Source organism: Salmo salar, chromosome ssa07 (genome assembly GCF_905237065.1).
Source record: "Salmo salar chromosome ssa07, Ssal_v3.1, whole genome shotgun sequence".
Taxonomy (NCBI): Eukaryota; Metazoa; Chordata; class Actinopteri; order Salmoniformes; family Salmonidae; genus Salmo; species Salmo salar.
Genome location: NC_059448.1, coordinates 25,265,480 through 25,284,455, shown reverse-complemented (window position 1 = coordinate 25,284,455; position 18,976 = coordinate 25,265,480). Strand labels below are relative to the sequence as shown.

General features: G+C 42.0%; 1 protein-coding gene across 2 annotated transcripts; it reads right to left on the bottom strand.

Annotated features, from left to right (window-relative positions):
- Positions 1 to 1,322: 1,322 nt before the first annotated feature.
- On the bottom strand, positions 1,323 to 5,461 carry LOC106608888 (homeobox protein SIX6). 2 transcript variants are annotated; one of them, XM_014207084.2, is made up of 3 exons: positions 4,696 to 5,461; positions 2,242 to 2,405; positions 1,323 to 1,975 (listed from the first exon to the last, which is right to left on the bottom strand). In XM_014207084.2, exons 1-3 carry the CDS (start codon positions 5,101 to 5,103, stop codon positions 1,768 to 1,770), a joined length of 780 nt encoding a protein of 259 aa, XP_014062559.2. In that variant the 5' UTR covers positions 5,104 to 5,461; the 3' UTR covers positions 1,323 to 1,767. The 2 variants fall into 2 exon arrangements, with proteins under 2 accessions (XP_014062559.2, XP_014062557.2); XM_014207082.2 differs by having other exon boundaries at positions 4,681 to 5,460.
- Positions 5,462 to 18,976: the final 13,515 nt, after the last annotated feature.

Here is an 18,976-nt window from a genome sequence, read left to right as displayed (position 1 = left end):
AAAATTAAAAACTTGAGCGTGCATAACTATTCACCCCCCTAAAGTCAATACTTTGTAGAGGCACCTTTTGCAGCAATTACAGCTGCAAGTCTCTTGGGCTATGTCTCTACAACCTTGGCACATCTAGCCACTGGGATTTTTGCCTATTGTTCAAGGCAAAACTGCTTCAGCTCCTTCAAGTTGGATCGGTCCCGCTGGTTTACAGCAATCTTTAAGTCATTCGACAGATTGTCAATTGGATTGAGGTCTGGGCTTTGACTAGGCCATTCCAAGACATTTAAATGTTTCCCCTTGAATCACTCAAGTGTTGCTTTAGCAGTATGCTTAGGGTCATTGTCCTGCTGGACGGTGAACCTCCGTCCCAGTCTCAAATCTATGGAAGACTGAAACAGGTTTCCCTCAAGAATTTCCCTGTATTTAGCTCCATCCATCATTCCTACAATTCTGACCAGTTTCCCAATCCATGCCGATGAACAACACCCCCACAGCATGATGCTGCCACTACCATGCTTCACTGTGGAGATGGTTTTCTCTGGGTGATGAGAGGTGTTGGGTTTGCCCCAGACATGGCGTTTTCCTTGATGGCCAAAAAGCTCAATTTTAGTCTCATCTGACAAGAGTACCTTATTCCATATGTTTGGGGAGTCTCCCACATGCATTTTGGCGAACACCAAACGGGTTTGCTTATTTTTTTCTTTAAGCAATGGATTTTTCTGACCATTCTTCCATAAAGCCTTGCTCTGTGGAGTGTACGGCTTAAAGTGGTCCTATGGACAGATACTCCAATCTCCGCTGTGGAGCTTTGCATATCTTTGGTCTCTTTGTTGCCTCTCTGATTAATGCCCTGCTTGCCTGGTCTGTGAGTTTTGGTGGGCGGCCCTCTCTTGACAGGTTTGTTGTGGTGCCATATTCTTTCCATTTTTTAATAATGGATTTAATGGTGCTCAGTGGGATGTTCAAAGTTTTGGATATTTTTTATAACCCAACCCTGATCTGGACTTCTCCACAACTTTGTCCATGACCTGTTTGGAGAGCTCTGTGGTCTTCATGGTGCCGCTTTATTGGTGGTGCCCCTTGATTAGTGGTGTTGCAGACTCTGGGGCCTTTCAGAACAGGTGTATATATACTGAGATCATGTGACAGATCATGTGACACTTAGATTGCATACAGGTGGACTTTATTTAACTAATTATGGGACTTCTGAAGGTAATTGGTTGCACCAGATCTTATTTAGGGGATTCATAGCAAAGGGGGTGAATACATATGCACGCACCACTTTTCAATTTTTTTTTAATTCTTTGAAACAAGTAATTTTTTTCATTTCACTTCACCAATTTGGACTATTTTGTGTATGTCCATTACATGAAATCCAAATAAAAATCAATTTAAATTACAGGTTGTAATGCAACAAAATAGGAAAAACGCCAAGGGGGGTGAATACTTTTGCAAGGCACTGTAAATAACCGTGTACCTCACAGTCATGTGCGATGGTGCATTTTAAGTGCATGTGTTTGTGGATGGTCCAATCCCCAACCCCCCACCCCTCCCAATTCTTCCACTAGCAACCACATCAAGTGTCCATATCAAGTCTTTTGTCAAAGTGTTCAATCCCAACTCACAGACAGATAGTACTTCTACAGTGTCTATATTGTCTCTATATCTGTGGGGCCGGGGCTTCCTGGCTGAAAACCAATTATAGCATCTCTCTTCAGGCCTCAACCAATTAGAGCCTCTCTCCAGCTGCGCTCAATGACCCGACCTCAGGATTCAAACTCGCTGTCGCTGCTGACGGAGATGTCGGGGGGTGGAGGCTCCGGTGCCCCGGGGGTCGGTGCCAGTGCTGCAGTCACTGGCCTCGGGGCTGCCCGGGTGACAGGGGGAGGCAGCCAGCAGGCTGGGATGGTGGGCGTGGTGCTCCTGGACAGAACCCTCAGGGGAGCATCCGGAAGGCAGGTGGGTGGGGTCATGCTGCAGTCTGGGAACAGGGTGAAGGAGATCGTGAAGTTAGTTTTAGAGATACATGGTTGGTTGAAGTGTTACCTAAGTGGTACACTCCGTGACTAATTGTGGTGCTTGTCTTGAGTTAAAACAATAATCAATTGGCTCACACTCAAAAAGCAGTATTTTGATAAATTGCTTAATTTTTCAGTTTAGAATTAAAACATCTTCAACAAGACACAGCAAGTCAAAGGTTCCAGCTGAGTAACCTCCTCTCTTGCCTTGACTTGAGTCTTGACGTACCTGTTCTTTGCCGACGCGGCCCTGTCTCTCTGGCGTCGGTTCTTGAACCAGTTGCCGACCTGTGTGGGCGTGAGTCCCGTGGCCTGGGCCAGGTGCCGTTTCCTGGACGGGTTTGGGTAGGGGTCCTGGAGGTACCACTCCCTGAGCAGGCTACGAGTTCTCTCCTTGGAGACATAAAGGACACAACAATGGTCAGTTCCCTGCTTCATGTAGCCAACAGTGTTCCTAATAATCTATATCTTTCACAATCAGATATGACATATGCAGTATATGGGTGTGATATCTTTCATTAGGCTACTCCATTGATATTGTTAAGAGAAGATCTCCTGCAGGAGACCTAAGCCCTGCTGAAAATAATCATATTAAATTGGATTTAAGGGATAATAATTATAATCTACATTATCAACATAAAGATGTTATACTGTATATGGCTCAGGATAAAAGGGCTTAGTACTGGAGAGAGGGCAAGATGCCTTACGATTAGTAGAGATTTACACTTTGTGGGGCAGCGAGATGATTTGCCTGCAGTACCTGACTCTACCACAAGAGGGAGATGTAACGGGGGAGTTGGGACATTACCTAAACTCCACTGACCTACTGTACTATCTATAGCAAACGTCAGTGCTCAGCCTCAGACCCTTCACCTAATGGTCTTGCACAGACTTTACCCATTCAATATTGTCAACAACATCCTGGACCAGAGAGTGACACATGGAGCTTATGTTGTTTTTGTGGAAATGTGACCTGCTCAAAGCGTGTATCTGCTCAGGTTAAGTCTAGGGCTACTCAGTCAGTCACAATCTTTTTTTGTGCTGTGTGTAGCTACCGTATCTTCTAAAATGACCTATTCCCTGCCCTGATGCAAGGGATTTCATATGCATTTAATAGCGATTTTTTTTTGTTTGAAGTGCATTTTCGAAGCAACCAAAATCCTGTAATGGTTAACAGGAATAGGGATGCCTTATGCCTGTGTTTTTTGTTTTCCAAAAGATAACTGATGATGTCTATACTGACATCAAAAAGGTAAAAACACTGTTAAGCCCAACATTTCCCCCGAGACCTAATGATTGTCAGCTTGGTTCCACAGACCTTTGCGTTGGAGTGATGTTGACTGCTACAGTTTCACTTCAATAGTGAAACACAGTCCCCATTCAACATGCTGTTATGGAGCTCTTTAACCACAGGATTACTGCAGGTTGAAGTAGCCTGAAATCTAGACCTGTTTTGTGCTAGCAGTTCCCCTCCTTGTACTCTGTGTCATATGAGGAATGGATTGTTGTCACAAAAAGATTGTTACCCAGGCTAAGGTTGAAGAGCAGAAGCATCTCTTCTCACCTATGTCATTTACATGCTGAGATGTAGATTATTTTAATGAAAATACTTAAAAAAACAAATATATATTTTGTGTAGCCTATTGAGTCTTGATTTGGCTGACATTGCTTGTTTCTTGGCTATAACATTTAGCCTGTAATTCATAAGGTTGGTGATGTTTTTTGGTTTGTGTTTTGATTTGTGAATCCACACAAAGACGCTAATGCATATTGCCAGTGGTTCAGCAGAGAGACTGTAGACAGTCATGTATTGCTCTGTCCCTCAGTAAAGGAAGTGACATGTGCAGCCATATTGCTACAGAAGATAAGTCCTGTTTGAAACTTTACCCTGTGAAAAACTTTGCCACCAAACTCAAAGCAGTGAATGGTAGAAAGTGAAACGCTATAAAATTACATCTTAGAACATCATTTAACAGGATCTCTGTGGGAAACACCATTGCATTCATTTGTTTCTCTATAGAAATAGCCTACAGCCTCTTATGTGAAAAAAAAAAACGTTTACTATGTCTAACCTAACCTTGCAGGAGGGTATTGACCTTATTATTTATAGTCTGAGTTAACAGAGATCTGGACTGGAGAAAAAGAGAGAACCCTTGTCAGTGACTCAGTATCATTAACAACTGAAGCGCTCAGGAACTATTGGGGACTTGATATGCCAAGGTGCCATAATGGGACCTTCTGAAGTTATTTCAGATTTTTTGTTTTATTTAACATTTATTTAACAGAATGACAACAGAATGACAGAATGTAAGAATTTAAAAAATGTTTTACAAATGAACAATTAACAGTGAATCAGCCCAGTAGCCTGGGTGGCAGCGTAGCCTAGTGGTTAGAGCGTTGGACTAATAATTAAAAGGTTGCAAGTTCGTATCCCCGAGCTGACAAGGTAAAAATCCGTCGTTCTGCCCCTGAACTAGACCATCATTGAAAAAAAAGAATTTGTACTTAACTGACTTGCATAGTTAAATAAAGGTAAAAAATATATACGCAGTCAGATGTTATTTATTGGTTTTGTTCATTTCTAATTTATAGCCAGTTAGTGTATATAGGCATATATGTATGATGAAGGTGCATAACTATAGGTATGGTGCGAAAGAATAATACTTACAGCTTGGTGTCTCACCTTAAAGCAGTGCGTCTTCTGCTCGCCGTCCCAGATGGTGCGAGGCAGTGGGAACTTCTTCCGGATACGGTACTTCTCCACCGGTCCCAGGGGACGGCCCCGGAGCCGCTCTGCCTCGCGGTAATGCGCGTCCAGCCACAGATCTTGGAGTTTGGCGTGAGACTCGCGTGTAAAGCGGTGGCTCTGGAGGATCTGGTAAAGCGCCTCGAAGTTTCCTCCGTGGAAGGCGACCAGCGCCCGGGCGCGCATCACTGACTCGTGGCGGTTGAGAGCCTCCCCGGCGGAGCCAGGGACAGCGTCAGGCAGGGACCATAAGAACCGCCCCAGGCGCTCGATGTCGCCGGTCTCCTCGAGGTTCTCGCACACCCGAGCCACTTGTTCCGGGGTAAACATAGGCAAAGGGAACATCTTTCCCCTTTTTCGTTCTTCTCAGACTTTGTCAACAAATAAAATAGTCTATATTATCATATATCTAAAAAAAAATGGTCAATGGTCATATCATTCCAATTGTCTGGTGCGAGAAGTGTCCTTTTACGCACCACGTCCCAGTGAGCCTTCCAGTGATGCGGAAGTTTAGTTGAATCAAATATAGTTTTGTAGTAAAAATAAATCTGATTGGCAGCGAGTTCCTTATGTAAGTTGTTTCTCCTGTCTTTTCCCGGTATTGGCAAGCTATGCTATATGTGACAACAGTCGCGTCGGAGCCAGGCACTTCCTGGAGTTCTGTCGGTTCTAGTAGGCTAAAGAACGCCAGGAGTCAACCTGTATTTATAGATAGAAACAATTAGCATCTTTGTAGATGTTTTGAGAGGGATTATGCGCCTCGCAGTCATTAGCCACTTAGCGGGGGGTAATGTGTATAGAGGTGACAGCCTGATCAGATTGTTTGTTTTAGGCGAGGGATACATTGACTGTCAGGATGATTGGGAAGCTAACAACAAGGATATTTAATTGGTCTGATCTGCATGAAATGGCCGGCCGGGGGAAATCCATTTCAGGCGGGGGGAAATCCATTACAGGCCAAAGGACAGGGAGGAGGATGTGGGGAAGAGAAGAGAAGAGAATAGAGGAGGAAAATGTGTGTAATCAAGCGTTTTTTTTTTTTACCCATTAGGCCTGGTTGGTATTTACTAGAACGTTAAATCACCTAAATATAATGAAGTGATACATAATCAAACACTTTTCTATAACCAATCACTCGATAATTGGAATAGTAGAATAGTGACATATTATTGTTGTGTTTATAATAATGTGATAAAATGTTTGGTTTAAAAACATCTATATTGGACTCTTACGTATAGTTTTAGTTTACAGTTTGTCAACAAATTATTATAGGTCTTGGGTAAATTGTGCATATATTTTATATAGGCCTAACCCAAACCTAAGTAATTTTATTCAGATATGTTTTTTTGTTTGTTGTTGTTTTTTAATCCTGGTGGATGGATGCACCCTGGCTCATAACATGTATGGGTTATAGATGACAGACCGCTTCACAGCTATAGTGTATGCTCTGATTTGAACGAGGTTTGAATCTGAGCGCCAGAGCGACCGCGCTAAGGATTTGGCAATCTGTATCTGTATCACATACCCGGAGGCCGCTACCATTTGCCTACGGCGAAATTTCCCAGATGCATGTTTGGCAAAGCTGCTAAGCATTCTCTCAACGCTCCCGACAAAGTAATCGACTTTTAATTAAAGTGGACACTCATACCGTAGACCTACCCTCCTCCACCCCGGGCCGCCCCCGGGTCAGGATAGTTGTTCTTTAAACGTCTCTGGAGGCAGGGTGATGGAGATGGACGACAGTGTTACTCGGGGACACGGTATTATATGATCCTGCTTCATGGGTTCAATCCCTTTCTGATTTTATTAATCAGTCTTTAGGGGACACTTTTTTTATCAATCCGGTTTAGAATAAGCATCTGTCTACGAATGCGGTACAACAAGCACATATGATAACGCATCTATAAATAGCCCGAACAACTACCTCTTCCCCTACTATATTTATTTATTTATTTTTGCTCCTTTGCACCCCAGTACTTCTACTTTGCACACTCATCTACTGTCAAATCTACCATTCCAGTGTTTTAATTGCTATATTGTATTTACTTCGCCACCATGGCCTATTTATTGCCTTTCCCTCCTTATCTCACCTCATTTGCTCACATTGTATATATACTTATTTTCCTACTGTATGTTTGTTTTACTCCATGTGTAACTCTGTGTTGTTGTATGTGTCGAACTGCTACGCTTTATCTTGGCCAGGTCGCAGTTGTAAATGAGAACTTGTTCTCGACTTGCCTACCTGGTAAAATAAAGGTGAAATAAAATAAATAAATAAAACATAAACTATATTATATGAGTATAGGCTATAGGGAATTGCTATATGCTCTATAGCATATTAGATTACAGCCTATAGCTTTTCTATTTCATTCAACAGATTTGGGTCTATAGGCACATTGCATGTTATTTAAAATTATTCATAATTGTATTTATTAGGCTACTGTTTTGTTTAGGGGAATAATGTTAATACGTTTGTGTATCTTGGTGGAGGTGGGTTGGGGTCAGTTCAGGAAAACCCTATTTGAAAATAAATGTGTTTTTTTTATTCTTGAATTGGAATTTCATTTAATCTCCGGAATTGATGGAATTGAAATGGAATTGACAGTAACCCTGGACAGTTTACATCCATAGTCTCTAGACTATAGAACCACATCAATGCCAATCTAGCAGACCAGGCTTATGGATTTTGTGTGCATAAAGGTTTTAAAATAGAAGTTGTGGTCACGTAAAGAAAGGGTCATGGTTTAGAAACAGGTAAAGTGGTTTAGTCTTGTCCAACAATCTTTCTACAAAACACAAATATGCATTTACCAGACAATATAGGCTTAGCTGGAGACCTTTTAGGTCATGATTGATTATATAATTTAGACAACAGACAAGTAATTCTGACTTTATGTAGAGTTTAACTGTAATAGCTGAATAAATACTTTCTTTTATTGGGAGATTTTCTTTCTTCAGTTTTCTTATTTTGTTTTATAACCTCTGAAAATTACTAGTACAATTGAATGTACTACAGATACACTACATGCCCAAAAGTATGTGGACACCTCCTCGTCTAACATCTCATTCCAAAATCATGGGCATTAATATGGAGGTGGTCCCCCCTTTGCTGCTATAACAGCCTCCACTCTTCTGTGAAGGCTTTCCAGTAGATGTTGGAACATTGCTGCAGGGACTTGCTTCCATTCAGCCACAAGAGCATTAGTGAGGTCGGGCGCTGATGTTGGGCAATTAGGCCTGGCTTGCAGTCAGTGTTCCAATTCATCCCAAAGGTGTTCGATGAGGTTGAAGTCAGGGCTTTGTGCAGGCAAGTCAAGTTCTTCCACGTCGATCTTGACAAACCATTTCTGTATGGACTTCACTTTGTGCATGGTGGCATTGTCATGCTGAAACAGGAAAGGCCCTTCCCCAAACTGTTTCCACAAAGTTGGAAGCACAGAATCGTCTAGAATGTTATTGCATGCTGTAGCATTAAGATTTACCTTCACTGGAACTAAGGAGCCAAGCCAGAACCATGAAAAATAGCCCCAGACCATTATTTCTCCTCCACCAAACTTTACAGTTGGCACTATGCATTCGGGCAGGTAGCGTTCTCCTAGCAGTCGCCAAACCCAGATGGTGAAGCGTGATTCGTCACTCCAGAAACACGTTTCCACTGCTCCAGAGTCCAATGGCGGCAAGCTTTACACCACTCCAGCCGACGCTTGGCATTGCCCATGGTGATCTTAGGCTTGTGTGCGGCTTCTCGAGCATGGAAACCCGTTTCATGAAGCTCCCAACGAACAGTTATTGTGCTGACGTTGCTTCCAGAGGCAGTTTAGAACTCGGTAGTGAGTGTTGCAACTGAGGACAGACTATTTTTAGCACTACGCACTTTAGCACCGCTTCAGCACTCGGCGGTCCTGTTCTATGAGCTTGTGTGGCCTACCACTTCGCGGCTGAGCTGTTGTTGCATCCTATGATGGTGTTACGTTGAAAGTCACTGAGCTCTTCAGTAAGTCCATTCTACTGCCAATGTTTGTCTATGGAGATTGCATGGCTGTGTACTCTATTTTAAACACCTGTCAGCAACGGTTGTGGCTGAAATAACCCGAATCCACTAAGTTGAAGGGCCATCCACATACTTTTGGCCATATAGTGTAAGATGTAATGTTCTAAGCCAGATGTAAATGACCAAATACACTCAAAATCCAGACATATTTAAACTAGCTACATTTTATTTGTAATGATGTACGCTGAGAGTCGGGAAGCAAGTTCAGGGAGTGAGTGTTTTAATAAATAAATGATCAACTATCAAAATAAAGAAAGTCGCACACTCCATGTATAATCTCCCAGCAATTTAATGGGTTTTTAACCAACGTTTCGGCATAAATAAAGGAAACATAATACAAAACAAGAAACACGAACTACACACAGGCAAGAAACAGAAACAATGACACTTGGGGAAGGAACCAAGGGGAGTGACAGATATAAGGAAGATAATCAAGGAGGTGATTAAGTCCAGGTGAGTGTCATGAGGCGCAGGTGCGCGAGACGATGGTGACAGGTGTGCAGGATAATCAGCAGCCTGATGACCGAGAGGCCGGAGAGGGAGTATACGTGACATTATTATTTATTTAAACAACTGTATACATTTTGTGCAGAATACATGTTGAATGGATACATTTCTTTGTCACAAAAAGGCAAATGGAAAAAAAAGTAGCTTGTGAAAGTAACAATATAAGCCTAGGCAAGATCATTTTATACAAAATGCTGTCAATTTGTAAGTCGCTCTGGATAAGAGCGTCTGCTAAATGACGTAAATGTAAGTTCGAGGCCCCTGATGATGTGATGCTCTAGGTAACTGCCTGAGTTGCCTAATGGTGAGTCATCCACTGTGTACAGGAACATTGATATTTGAAATGTTTATACATTATATCCTTATAAAAAAGATTAATTTTAACTTCAATATTAACTTCAATATTACGTTTTTTTTTTAATTACTCTAACACAATGTATAAAAAAACGGACAAAATTCTTATTTTTCAAATGGAAGTAAATCCAAACCGTCCATAACTCAAGACAAAGGTATAGATTCCCTGTACAAACAGTGGACAGAGGATGATAGCCTATCTAGATTATCAGGGCAGTGGGGTGCAGTGTATGTGTGTCTGTCTGTCTGTCGGGATTGTACTGTGTGTGTGCAAGTGTCTGTTCCCACAGCCAGTATAGAGGAGCACAGAAGGGGGAGAAATGAGTTGAACCGGGGGAAGATCATACCTTATAGTTAATCTGACCCTGTTAGGTCTCAGACACTTGAATGCACACTTGCACACACACCCGCGTAAACATACACACACACACACCCCTCTACCCCCTCCCCAAACCCACCAATCTGTTAACACTTTGAGAGCAGACTGAGTGAGATTACCAATCTTCTTAATCATAGATGGAGATGGGATGAGGAGATTATGATGGTGTGTGCCAGTCAGTATCAGGGTGTGAGGGGTGTTTAAACTGTATTGATTTATTGAATACCGTACATCCTTATAGAGGCATTGTTTTGATATGATACAATACCATAGTGTATCAATAAAGCCTGCTAAAGTTAATATTCCTGGCTTTATTGTCAAAATTGCACTCTTGCAAGTTTTGCAAGCAAAGTTTACAAGCTGAACCAAACACATTGGAGGCTGAAGAGTGGTCACCAACCTGGTAGCAACATTTCCATCTATTTGTCCTGATACATTTTTTACCAGAGTTACATAGTTACATACTTCTGTGTTCTAATTAATTCTGTGACCATATGCACATATCTAGCCCTCATACCCCTCTTCCCCACCCTGCACCTCTTCCCCTTTCTGGACAAAACAAGGGATGCATCCCAAATGGCTCCCTATTCCCTATAGTGCCTATGGGCCCGGGTCAAAAGTAGTGCGGCATAGGAAATATAGGGTTCCATTTGGGACGCAGGCCAGGACATGATGGTGGAGATGGAACCCCACTTGGCATAATTAATTAGACTTAAACAAGAAGTCGCCTGCTTAAAAATGAGCTGTTGATTTTGCCAACACGCAAGGCAGGGGGTGGGGTGTGGGGCCCTGTGGGGCGGGGTATTACCCATCCAACCATGCTGTATAAATCCACAACTCAACGCAATTAACAAGCAACTGGGAGGAGAACTAATTAGTGTTATCCTTATCACCGGCCCCAACCCCTATTCCTCCTAAAGAAAGGAGGTCAAACACACACACAACGAGCTCAGGAAAACACACACCGAAAACAAATGAATTAAGCACACATGCACTCGCATAAAATGCAACACACACACACTAATTCCCTCCCAGCAAGTGAAGTAGGGGCTAATTACAAACTTGTTTGCAACTCAATACCAGTATCCTCTCAGACAGGTCGAGTGTCCCCCACCCCCTCTCCACCTAGCAGGGTCTCCCTCGCAGCACCATATGCCCAGGGTCATTCACCAAACAAACAATATATTCACTTCCCCTTCCGCTGTTGTGAGGTGCTATAGGAGGAGAAAGAGCCAAATCTCTGGCCTCAATGGCCCAGGGTGAGCACGGAGGGTTGAGATGGCAGTCACCGTGGAGGCAAATATTTGTGGTGGATTGAAGGACAAGGAGTGAATCCCCATCTACATTTTAGCACAGTCAGAAAGACCCCACAAAGCTCTTATTTTAACCAGCATCTACCACGTGTTATTAACAACATAACTGTTTTTGTTGTTTGCATTATACTCAATCTCAGTTGACTGTTTTTAACAGAGGTACAGTATATGGCAGGATTACACAGCGCCTTCACGATCCCTTGACTTTTCCCACATTTTGTTAAGTTACAGCCTTATTCTAAAATTGATTAAATAGTTTTTTTTTCATCTATCTACACACAATGCCCCATAATGACAAAGGAAAAACAGATTTCTAGAAATGTTTGTTAATTTATTACAAAAAAATTGAAATATCACATTTACATAAGTATTCAGACCCTTTACTCAGTACTTTGTTGAAGCACCTTTGGCAGCGATTAAAGCCTTGAGTCTTCGTTGAGTATGGCTCTACAAGCTTGGCACACCAGTATTTGGGGAGTTTCTCACATTCTTCTCTGCAGATCCTCTCCACCTCTGTCAGGTTGGATGGGGAGCGTTGCTGCACAGATATTTTCAGGTCTCTAGAGATGTTCGGGCTCTGGCCGGGCTACTCAAGGACATTCAGAGACTTATGGGGTATTGTTTGTCGACTGATGAGAAAAAACAAACAATTTAATCGATTTTAGAATAAGGCTGTAACGTAACAAAATGTGGAAAAAGTCAAGGGGTTTGAATACTTTCCGAATGCACTATATATATATTATTTTATAAATGTATAATTTTCCCCCTGATATGATATCCACAGTAATAGGTTTTCAAAGACAGACAGATAGCCTTTATGCATTTTAGTTATGAAGTTTTTCATGCTAATGGAAAATAAGAGTTGTTGGGTAGATTTAAAATGTTTTATCTGTTGAAATCCCTGTTTTACCACACTGTACCATTTTACCTCAATGACAAGTTACCTAACTAACACACATCTCATTTCCAGGAGAAGTTCTACAGATTCTACATTATAATAAGATGGGGGTTTTTCAGTTTCAGTTAACAAACGGCCCGTCCTCCTGACATAGTCCCAGACGGTACTCCACCACAGAATGTGGTCTTGGATGGGGATGCCTGCTCTAGTATTTCTATTTCTATAGCTCCACTTAAGGAAGGTATCACCATTGCTGTGTGTGAAGATGAGCTTACACAAGGAGATCTCCTTTTGATGGCTTATCAACCAACCAACAATGTTGTCTAATTTAAGCTCTATGCACTAGAAATATACTCGAGGATGGATGGGTGGATCACTGTCAGGGTTTGTTTGCTGGGCTGGTCGTTGGCCCTTGTGCTTGTGATTACTGTAATTCGTGACTAGAAGCAATGGCTGCTAGTGGTCATGGTGGTGATGTAAGGGGTTAGAACAATAGGAGGGCCAATGTCTGTCTGTCTGTGCCTGGCTGGCTTCACTGCCATGACATCATAGCCCCGAGAACTCAGAGACGAGAAGCTTAGAGAAGAGAACAGAGAATCTTAGAAATCTTTGGAATCTTAGAAGCTCTCTGTGTCAAAGAAAGAACACTGTCCACTTCTGGATTCTGTCTGTAACTCAATAGGCACCTCTGTCAAATGTTGTTTTGTGGTCAAAATGTTATGACTCAAATTGGTATCGAGTTATATTTTGTTTCTACCAATTGTAGTCAAATTGAACATCGTACTCACAGAAATTGTGCTTAAAATTTGAATTTACATTTTCAAGTCTCTTTACTTCCATACCTGTGAACTCACAGAGAACTATCTGCTTACCAGTTTGGCCATCATGTCTTAAGTGACTTACTAGAAGAAAAATAATGGAATTCTCATGCCACGCAGCCTTGCTGCGATTCCTTGATATAACAGGTGTTATTGGAGTTGTTTAGGAATGCTAAAGGGCTTAAAGGTAGGACTTATTCTCACCTAATACTTTAATACTCATTAATTCCTGATTCAGTGACTTACCTCTATTGAGCCCCCCCCCCTCCCTGTCCCACCCTGCCCCACCTGCCTGCTCCAGCCCAGCCACTCTGCAGCGCTGCCAAATTACCCCCCGGGAGGGACAGGTAGATAGAGTGAGGGATGAAGGGATGGAGGGTAGAGGATGGTTATTTAAGAGTGCTTAAAGGCTCAGTAAAGTTTGTTTGTTGTGTGCTAATTTTGTCTGCCTTCATGTCACCTAGATGTACTGATAGGAGTGCACTACATACCCACTGACCTGAGCTCATAAACACTCTTTAGAGCACCGAATAGACTTTAATGATCGATTGATAGTTGCCCATAGAGAGATAAACATTCTGAGACATTGTTTGCAGCATGGTTATTGTTAATTTATTGCAAGAAGTGGAGAATAAGTGGAAATAAGCCAAAAATCTAAAATAACTCTTAAAACTATTTCCCCTGCTTTTTCTTATGAGAACAGACATGTTGTACATCATTGTATGTACTGTACCAGAACTATGGATAGGCTCTTCTCCTCAAACACAGTCTACAAACACTACAAACACAAACACACAATAGGCCAATTGCATCATGCCATCCTTCATCTGTTACTAAAAAAAGAGGACGGGAGGAGAAGGAGGAGGTTAGGAGGAGGCTATAAGCAAGGCGCTGGGCACTGGGGAGGAGAAAGAGGATGGGAGGAGAAGGAGGAGGAGGCTATAAGCAAGGCGCTGGGCACTGGGGAGGAGAAAGAGGATGGGAGGAGAAGGAGGAGGAGGCTATAAGCAAGGCACTGGGCACTGGGGAGGAGAAAGAGGACGGGAGGAGGAGGAGGCTATAAGCAAGGCGCTGGTGAGGCTCAGTGAGAGGGATTACCTAGATCCATTAAGGCTGATTTTTCTTCCCCCCGGGCGGTGTCATGTCCTATTAGATCTGGCACCATTACCTGGATACCACAGGGGTGGAGGGCGAAGGGAGACGTATTTAGCGGGATACGTTTAAAGCGCAGGTAGCCAGGGCGTCCAAGAACACTCGACTTAACTGGCCATGAGTGATCTGGATGCGTGCATCGGTGGGAGCTTGTTCCGTAAGCAGACAGGTAGCCTGCTCCTAAAGCTGGCATTGATGACTGATAAGCTCACGATCATTAAGTGAAACGGATGTTTCAGCTCACTCCTGTCCAGGCTGCTCTGCCAGGTGTTAGTGTGACCAGAGGTGACCTGTTCCTGTTCCTTTCACCCCTTAGACACAAACATGTCTCATCTTTTCGCTGAAATGCATTTTGGTTTCTACTTTTCACATTACTTTGCATCTTTTTTATTGAAGTTGTAGAGATTACATCCATTTTTTATTTTATGTTTTTTATTTTAGAAGTAGTTAAGTTGTAACATGTTGATCGTCATGACCTGACCTCATAGTGAAATCCAGGTGATCTCATCAGACATGTAACACTCAACAACTACTTCTTGTTGGACAGTATAGGGCAGACATACTCAATAGGCAGACTTGGTCCCGGATCCAAATCAAGAACGGGGTCAATACGGATCACGGGGGGGGGGGGACTGGCTGTGAACTTTCTGCTGTTGGGAGTTGTAATAGTGCATGGAGAGTTTTCCTATTTTTTATCACATTCACTGACAGACCTTAGAGCTATTTATAACCGGTCAAATTTCCAGTTGATTAACTTGCCCATGTTAGCTAAGTAGGTAAGCTAGGCTAAACCCACGGCAAAATGTGTAGAATTGCAGGAAATTTGGTTTACAGCTGCGAACTCCGCCAACAAGAGGAGTGTGAACAGTTTGGGGTCGCATGGGTAGCGAGGTGAGGTTTCTTACTACGCGGATAAATTAAAATATCTATCCGGACCTTTGCCACCTAACAAATTTGTGTGACCGGACCTTTTCAAATATTATTTGAATACCGTGTACCAAAAAAGAAACTCTAAAATGTTCTACTGATAGTTTTATTACAGAAACTGTTGTGTTAAAATAGCAAAATGTGCCTCTGGTCTTGGCACATGCGCTCTAGCCAACAGCTCGCAGATACAGTGCGGGTAGGCTGTGAGGGTAGGCTAGTCCAGGGTTTCCCCCAAACATCATGTCACCAGAATACGAACCTCAACATTTATTGGAAAGGAGCATCAAGCTCATACCATGCACTTTCACCACCCTGTGAAGTTCAACATCCTTTTTTTCATCTGTAACCTCATAAACTGCATAGTTTCCCTGAGTCAAAAGTTACGTTGAACTTCACAGGGTGGTGAAAGTGCATGGTATGAGCTTGATGCTCCTTTCCAATAAATATCGCCGGTCTGATTCTTTTTTCTTCGGTACATGACAACTTCTGTAACTTCAAGTACTGATTTCTATCTGCAACAAGTCCGTTTGGTGGAGACCCACCACTGGTGGGAAAATTCGCACATTTTTATATATGCATAGAAATCTGTAGCCAATTGGATGTAAACCTAGCTATAGATTCAAAATGCACCTTGTGATAACCAGATTGTATTTACTTAACTTGTACTGAATCATTTGCTACAGAGTGATATAATTCAAGTAAACCTAACATACAGAGACGCGTTTGAATTCAATTCAATACAACTTTATCTCCTCAGGGGCAATCAATTAAGAAAGGCATTGATTTCCAGTCAAGTGCTTTCCAATAGTCAATCAACAGGGGAAGCCGTCATTAGCGCACAATAAGGTTCCTAATGGCGAACCTTTTCAATGACTGTCTGTTTAACATGCTGTGGCAATAGACAAAAGGTCATTCGGCTCTTAATACTTGAATGCCTATGTGTGCACCCCAAATGGCATCCTATTTCCTAAATAGTGCACCATACAAAAGGGAACTGGTGCCATTTGGGACACAACCGGTCTCTCCAGTCCTCCATAGTGTCGGGGTCACTGCTTCCTCACTGCAATTCTCATAAAAAAAAGACCCCCCAATTCTCATAAAAAAAGACCCCTTCAAAAACCCCACTAGGCCGAGGGCTCCAGCATGTCTAGTCTTCCCTCGGTACACATACACACCCCTCCTCTGCCTCCTCTTCTCCTTGTATACAGCCAATCTAGTGGTAGGCCTCCTGCTAGCTCCACACAGAGGCCAGCCCTAATTGCTCTTGTCGTAAAGCTCCCTGACCTTAATAAGCTGCAGCTCTCCAAAGCTGTCGAGATAAACCCCACTTTACCTCACCAAACCTGCTTAATGCCACTCGTTATCCGTACAACCCCCGCCCCTCCCTCTGCCTTCTGCCACTCAAACACCATGGACGGGACGGTGACGTACTGAGGAAGAGTGAGGGATAGGAGCAGAGGGAAAGAGCAAGAGAAAAATAAACAACGTAGTCCGAGTTATTGGTCTGGTGAGATGAAGAGAGGCACAAAAACAAAAGAACGCCCTACGATGAGAATGTTGACAAAGAAAATCTGATAATATGGTTGAAGGTAGAGTTGTTGGATTGAGAGAGGAGGGACGAGATGTGCATCTGTTTAGATAGAGAACTGGTGTGATAAGTTAAAGTGTTCGCACGATGAACCAAGTACCCAGTAGCAGTGATTACGTGTTATTCCCCTCCGTGTCTCAACACCAAGTTCAATAAATGAGATCACAGGGCTTTGTGGAGTTCACTTCAAAACAGGTCGTGTTAATTACTAAAAAAAATTGGATGTTAGGCCGAATCACCTTTTAACCCAGGCGTCAGCTTCTATTGGTTTAGTTAGTGACATCTTTTAAACCCAGACATGTTGTGTCCTCACAAGTTGTGAGCAACACCACACTACAGATACGGTTTCCTCTAAAAGAAAGCTGAAAGTGAATTTGTCAATTCAAAAATGTAAAATTGCCCATTGTTTTATTTGTGGATTTTTCACTTCCTGAATTGACAACTGAATTCATTGAAAACTGAGAGAAATTGAGATCATGAATAAAACAAACTGCCCTATTTTATGTTTTTTTATCAACTTGTTAATTACATTTCTTAAATTGACAACTGAATTCACCCCGAACCTGATATGCAACCCCTATCACCGAAACATTAGTGAAACGTAGAGATAAATCTGTTGATTTCCTTCCCAATCATCATAGAAGTAAATTGGTTAGAATGAAAATCTACTAGATTGATGTACTCAGGAACTTGATTTAGACTCAACAGAATAAGAACTGCAATCCAACACAACTCCTTTTACCATAGGTAACCTTACTCCACTGCCTCCTACTGGATTGAGTTGCTACTATACACAATTGTGTGCCAAAAGCATTTAATAGTAACGCCAACTGAAATGATCAAAACATTTAAAAAAAACATTTTTATTATGTAATAACATAGGACAGTCAATTCATTTTCCCAAAAAAGACATGTAATGAAAAGTAATTTCAGAAACAAGTTGTAGCTTTTGTTGTATTTTAATAGGATATTTTAATATTTGAAAAATATCACACAATGAATATGTAAAGTGTCAACAACAAATCTTTTCTTCTTTTTTTTCACTCCCAAATAACTAAAGAATATTATTTATTAGTGGTTGGAGAACAGAGTTCTGGCTTTTCTGTGCTAAATTTAGTCCTTCACAGGGCTAACAAGTCAGTCACCGTCGCTAAGCAAAATAGTAATACTGTACCATATTTTCACAATGCAAAATAACCAGGATGAATACTATGGATACATCCTAAATGGCACCCCATTGTAGTATGTAGTAGTCTATAGGGAATAGGTTGCCATTTGGAACGTGACCTAGGGGATCATACGTGACCTCTGTCGACATCCCTATTAAAGAAAACAACATACAGTTGAAGTCGGAAGTTTACATACACTTAGGTTGGAGTCAATAAAACTCGCTTTTCAACCACTCCACAAATTTCTTGTTAACAAACTATAGTTTTGGTAAGTCGGTTAGGACATCTACTTTGTGCATGACACAAGTAATTTTTCCAACAATTGTTTACAGACAGATTATTTCACTTATAATTCACTGTATCACAATTCCAGTGGATCAGAAGTTTACATACACTAAGTTGACTGTGCCTTTAAACAGCTTGGAAAATTCCAGAAAATTGTGTCATGGCTTTAGAAGCTTCTGATAGGCTAATTTACATCATTTGAGTCAATTGGAGGTGTACCTGTGGATATATTTCAAGGCCTACCTTCAAACTCAGTGCCTCTTTGCTTGACATCATGGGAAAATCAAAAGAAATCAGCCAAGACCACAGAAAAAAAATTATAGACCTCCACAAGTCTGGTTCATCCTTGGGAGCAATTTCCAAATGCTTGAAGATACCACGTTCATCTGTACAAACAATAGTACGCAAGTATAAACACCGTGGGACAACGTAGCCGTCATACCGCTCAGGAAGGAGACGCGTTCTGTCTCCTAGAGATGAACGTACTTTGGTGCGAAAAGTGCAAATCAATCCCAGAACAACAGCAAAGGACCTTGTGAAGATGCTGGAGGAAACAGGTACAAAAATATCTATATCCATTGTAAAACAAGTCCTTCATCGACATAACCAGAAAGGCTGCTCAGCAAGGAAGAAGCCACTGCTCCAAAACCACCATAAAAAAGCCAGACTACGGTTTGCAACTGCACATGGGGACAAAGATCGTACTTTTTGGAGAAATGTCCTCCGGTCTGATGAAACAGAAATAGAACTGTTTGGCCATAATGACCATCATTATGT

Coding starts and splice junctions, on each gene's coding strand:
- LOC106608888 (XM_014207082.2), bottom strand. CDS start 5,103: ATGTTCCCTTTGCCTATGTTTACCCCGGAACAAGTGGCTCGGGTGTGC. Junction 2,406..4,680: donor TTAAGGTGAGACACCAAGCT/GTAAGTATTATT, acceptor TATGTCTCCAAG/GAGAGAACTCGTAGCCTGCT. Junction 1,976..2,241: donor GCCGCGTCGGCAAAGAACAG/GTACGTCAAGAC, acceptor CCCTGTTCCCAG/ACTGCAGCATGACCCCACCC.